General features: G+C 40.4%; 1 protein-coding gene across 5 annotated transcripts in view; it reads left to right on the forward strand.

Moving 5' to 3' along the window:
* LOC137439017 (guanylate-binding protein 2) overlaps positions 1–5706 on the forward strand; it is a 38802-nt gene extending 33096 nt beyond the window's left edge. For 3 of the 5 annotated variants that reach the window (XM_068134592.2, XM_068134593.2, XM_078767628.1), the window contains 2 exons: positions 2761–2864; positions 3889–5706. In XM_068134592.2, the coding sequence (XP_067990693.2) occupies positions 2761–2864; positions 3889–4059 (275 nt within the window). In that variant the 3' untranslated portion in view covers positions 4060–5706. The remainder of the gene's footprint in view (positions 1–2760; positions 2865–3888) is intronic. The other 2 variants (XR_013621236.1, XR_013621237.1) reach the window with 1 other exon arrangement.
* The last annotated feature ends 294 nt before the right edge of the window (positions 5707–6000 follow it).

Genomic DNA, 6000 nt, shown 5'->3' on the forward strand with positions numbered 1-6000 from the left:
GATGTCATTTCACCTTGCCCATCGTCCTGCCCATCTCAACACCAGCTCCGTGCCCATCTTCTCGCACCCCCGCTGCCACGCCAGAGATAAGTCGCCCGGTTTTGTGTCCCTCACCCCGTCTGTGAGATTGTGACTGGAGGAGAGGTGCCTTAGATTTTATAGGATTTATTTACCTCATCATTTTACCTCATTGTACAGAGTGGTAATTTATTTTACTTTCCCTTTTTTGAACAGGAATACACCCGTTTGGTTTTATAAAAGTTTTAAGGTTCTCGTGTTCCTCCTCAGTCGTGCGTGTGCGTGTGAGCTTATATCGCGATAATTCGGAACGCCTCGGAGTTAAAGCCTGTTTCGGCCCATCCGTTCACGGGTCTCAGTGTTAACCGGCTATGAACACAACAATATTAATACCTGCTTTACTTTCAATCTAAACTGGCCGATGACCTGTTCAGCTGTGTGCACACTGAGTGTCTTTAAATCGGCATGTGGTAGGTGGGTGGCGGCAACATAGTGAAATGCTTCGACACCAGATCATGGAGTTAGGCCTTTGGTTTGTATCACCGAGAAGATACAGAGTCAAATTGTCTTGGTTGAATAAAGCAAAAGGACCTGTGGTATTCACCGTCATGGAGTGAAAACAGAGTGCTGAGTCATGGGCAGCAGGATGACTGGGCCTATAAGCAAGTACCTCTAAAATATATAATCTGATGAGAGACCGTTTCAAATGCTCCATACGATTACATGGAAGGGGGAAGGAGGAGGATCCATAGTTAGGATGTGTTAAGAATAGATAGTTCCATGTGCTCAACTAGGTTAGATTTACACCGGGATTTAGGACACTCACAGAGTTGTCATTTGTAGCATGTGCACTGAGGTGACAGTGACTGTCCATCATAGAACAATGTAGGGTAAGGGCATGACATCTAAAGAGTTGTCTGCAGGTGAGGTCAAGTGAAGGGCTTGTAACGGAAAGGCACATGGGATGGAAATAACATGGGCTGTTTGGCCAAGGACTGATGGCCACAGTAGTATGGTAAGCTGCAGAGGCATGAATCAACATTCCAATTCCAGCAGAAGCCCAAAGTTCGGAACCTGGAGGTTCTATTTGACGCCTCCTTGAACTCATCGACTCAATGTGATGCAGTTGTGAAAATGGCCCGGCGGATGTTATTTATCATGAAACGTGTCTTCACTCGTCTTACTTCATGGATGTTTATCCCTGCTTATTCGGCCTTCGTCCGACCTCTATTTGACATCTGTGTCCAAGCATGGTCCCCTAGCCTCCAACACGACATCGTCACAATCGAACGTGTCCAACGGCTCGCGACCCCGATGATTATCATACTCCATGCCGTCCCATACCATGTCAGGCTTTCCCGCTTAAACCTCTTCTCCATGCAGCACCGTCGTCACCGAGGGGATCTTATCGATGACTTTAAAGTTGTGTGGAGTTATGAAGACCTTGACCAAAATCAGTTTTTCATCTTTCATCAAGACAACGCACCGGTGTGGCCACCCTTTAAAAATTTTCAAGCAGCGAACGCAAAGGAATTTCTGCTCCTCGGCCTTTTCCCATTGAATTGTGAACCTATGGAATGCCCTCTCTTGTGATGTGTTTTTAGTACTATCAGTCATTGCATATAAAGCCAGAATGGATGCTGTGTGGGCCCAGCTAGTCCCAGATATTATTTAGCCCTTTTGTCAATAAAGATAAATTTTATTAACTTTTTTAAAATAAACTTTGTAATTTTTTTGGCAAGCAAAATCCATATATCAAGGTGCCCCGAGTAGATTTTAAAATTCACACAAATACATAAATATACCATGAGAAATTCACAACTGAAATGATCATCATAGGGCCAATGGCCCTACAAAGATCATTATTAATGGTGATGATGATGAAGACAAAATGTTTTTGCGGGGGGCTCTGCCCTTCACAGCCTGGCGGCCAGTGGTGGTGCCATTTGCGTGCTTTGGGCACAGTATTTAATGTATAGGAGCCACATCTCCATGGTGCTGCTTCTTCCTGACGATGAGACATCAGACATTTCATCTGTCTCTGATTCGCCGCTCTTCTTGTGTGCACTGTTGAGATCTAAGAGGCCATCTCTTCCTCATCGCCATCGCACCCCTATTCCATTGCTCCTCTTATCTCCAGTCCTGTGCTTCATCAGCCTGGATGGTGCCATCATGGTACAGCCCAAGACCAGCTCGTGTCTACTCAAATCCTTGCCTGTTTTGTTCCCCTTTGCTCTGGAGCGAGTGCGGTATTTATGGTGCTATACCTGCCTTGGGGTTTATTTCTTTCATTTGTACGATAATATTTTGTTTTCCCTTCTTCCCTATTCATTTGTATTTCAAGAAGCAAGTCTGTTTCATTTATTTATTATTGGCCTATCTTCCTCATACCCAGTATTGGTTAATACATCATCTAATCATAAGTATCGTCTTCCCGCCTTGTGCTCAGACCAACCGCCAGTTTCGAGAAGTGTTTGACAGGCCCTTCGGGTAACATAACATTATAACAGTGTCCCACTATTAGAGCGTGGTCAGTTGCACAAATGCTGTTTGCTCACAGTGTCATGTATAAAGACTGTTTGACCATCCACAAGGGTCAAAGACCCTCGGCACAACGGTTGACGTTCATGGACCCGTCAACAAGATAGATGATGGTTGACTTAGTGTGAAATAGCTATCTGTTCCTTCTTGCCCTTTCTTCCCCAAACTAATGCACTTTCATCATCCTGTTTTAATTTTTAGAACAAGAAGCACGAGATCGATTGCTTGAACAGCAAAAAAGGGTAAAAGAAGAACAGGATAAACATCATGCGGAAATAATCAGAGTATTGGAGGAGCAGAATAATGTAAGTTTTTTGTTTGATATGCATTCAGGTACTTGTAGAACAGTATACCATAATCTTCATGTTCAAAAAAGAGAAGACTTGTGATGTTTTGGGAGGGTATTGAAAAGGAACACATTTCGAGTTTGAACTTCACACAGAAAATGATCAGGGAACGCGTGTGCTTGCACAATGCTGCTGCAGTGATAATTCTGCAGTTAATCTCTCATAATCCCATTCTTTCTCCAATTCTTACATTAAATTATTTTACACAACAAAAATACACTTTTACACAACAGGCCAATTCTATAATAATAAACTAGAACGGTGCTCAGTAGAGCGCATACCTCCGCCAGGCCGAACACTTTATGCCACCCATAGGCCGATCTGGATTCGGACCTGAACCAAAATCTAATCGGCTTGTTCTTGTCACCGAACCAACTTGTCCACCAAGATTATTCATAACTCGTCCATAACATTTTAAAATATCATGTTATATGTCGCTTTTCGCCTGATCTCTCAATGGTGAAGAATCACTTAAAAATTAAATAATTCTCGTATCCGAATCCATATTCAGATATTTACCAAAATCGAATCGATTCGGTCTTGTCACACACACAACCTGTCCACCTAGTTTCGTCGAAATCCGTCAATCACGTTTTGAGATATTCTGCGATATATGTTTTTTCGCGCTATCTCTCAATAGTGAAGAATCATTTTTTAAAATTATACTATCCGAATCCGGATCTTCACCAAAATCTAATCATTTCGTCCTTGTCACATACACTACTTCCTTGCCAAATTTCGTCTGAATCCGTCCACAGCTTTTTGAGATATCTTGTTCACAGACAGACAAACAAACAAACAGAAAGACAGGGGTGAAAACATAACCTCCATCCATCTTCGGTGGCGGAGGTAAAAACATTATATCTTGATTATGTCAGACTTATTCAAACCAGAAAGTTCATTTTCTTATTGTGTCATTGTATTATACAGAATACAGAACGACGTGGATATGAAAGCTGCATTGTACATTGATCTTTTTCAGATGGTGAAGGAAGAATTGAATAAGAAGATCAAGGAGATTGAAGAAATTACACAGAAACAAGTGAACAAAGATGATGCGGGTTCTATGGTTTTGAAAACGATCAAGACTATCGTAAAGGAATGTGCTCGTGTTATTCCAACGATCGCTTTGGTCTTCAGACGACGCATGTAGCATGCAGTTTCAATTTGTTTCTTGTCTGTTTCATGCAAATCAATTGACATTCGTTTGATGAAACCATTTACAGAGACTTCGGTGCAAAAGCACAAAAAAGGAACCATTATAATCAGCACTTTTTCTCTTATTGTCAAAGGACTACTTGCCCAATTGTACCTTTCTGAACCCCTCATGGTTTTGAAATGGATCAGAGTGAGGAAGTCATTACTTCTCAACACTTGCTACTCGTATATAATTATGGTGTCATGGGTTGTTGCTCATATTCATCGCTTCACCCAAGACTGAAGTGAGAAGGAGCAAACAACAAGGAGAGCTTCACGATACAATTGGAGTTTAAGGTGAAAACAACATTGCAACCCAGGTGTGTGACTCTCCTGTGGCCCAGCATTTCCACCCAATCAAATTCCAAGTCATTGTGAGTGAAGAAAAGGGCATTGTGTACACCAAGCCTTTTATTTTATGTTGTTTTGCTTTATCCTTACCTTTATCTAACTTTACATAGAATTGCTTTATTACTCCGTCCGTGTGTGTGTGTGTTCGTGTGTTTGTTAACAAGATATCTGGAAAAGTTCTGAACGGATTTGGATGAAAGTTGGTGGGATGATTGCCCTTGGGATAAGGAAGAATTGATTAGTTTTTGGTGAAGCTCAGGATATTATTCCAGATCCAGGAATTTATTTTGGAAAAAAAATTGGGAAAGATTTTTTCTGTTCTACTGCATTAAAGCTTTTATTCTTATTCTTAAATGATGTTTTTCTCCTCTAATTCCGAGATATATCAAAATTAATTCTCTGACAGTTTGGGCCTACTTTCTTTTTCATTTATTGTTTTGGGGAGAGGGGATGTTAAACAAAACGTATTATTCCAACTAAACCCACGGCGGGAGTATGCGCTCTACTGAATGGCGTTCTAGTTGCTTGTTTGTGGTGATTTATGTTAAAAAGGAAAAATAAAGCTAGTATCCAGAGGTAGGGTTACAGTACATGGTGACAAACATAGTCTGTGCTGCCAAATTTACCATAACCTCTACCATTAGCTCTCGACCATGTTGACTTGCAGGTTTCCCTCCCAATCGTTTCAATTAGGCAAACCAGTAACACAACAGCTTTCGATAGGAATGGTTGAACTTTAACGAAGAGATTTGATAATTAGATGATGTTTGTAAAAGTTAATCTTCTCTCAAGGTTGATTACTCACTATCACCTTCAGAGAATTGTTTATTAGATCTTCGCTATTCACATAAATCCTTGTTTGGAAAGTTTTCAGGAAAATAACAGAAAATCCATGATCACATTGAATATACTGAAATTCCATGCTTTTTCCAAATATAAACATAAAATATGATTCTTTTGAGCATTATTTCATCCTGAAAGATAAGCAATGGATCCAAATTGGCCCTTATTATCACCTACTTCCTGCCACGTGACATATCACTAACAGGTATCTATTATGTATAATTATCAGATAAAATGGTGTATCGAAGTCTTAGAGGACTGTCGAGCAATCTGGGACTTATTAATTTAAATATTGTGTTTTTTGTTTCTTTGGGCAGTCTCATCAAAATCACTTTCTATGTGGGAATGATGTTGGGAGCAACAAATTATTCATCTGCACGTTATTTTTTATAATAAACAATCATCTATATCATGCTGTGTATTGATTACTGATGATAAAATGATCATTCAAATTGAGCACATCTCGCAATTACGAACTGCAATTATGGCATCTCAGCCAAAGTTATGTTGTTTGTAAATGCTGTTTAATCTTTACTTGCTTACTCAACCACTTTACACTTTTACACTAATATACTGTTGCGGTCATGTTCGGATAACTCCTGCCTGAATCTGTGAGTCACGTTAATGTGACTGAAAGTGCCAGTCAACCTCTTGTCTCCTGAACATAGCATTCGTGAACATCTGAACGTGAACGTGAACATTC

The sequence above is a fragment of the Myxine glutinosa genome, chromosome 13 (genome assembly GCF_964187855.1).
Source record: "Myxine glutinosa chromosome 13, kmMyxGlut1.1, whole genome shotgun sequence".
Lineage (NCBI taxonomy): Eukaryota > Metazoa > Chordata > Myxini > Myxiniformes > Myxinidae > Myxine > Myxine glutinosa.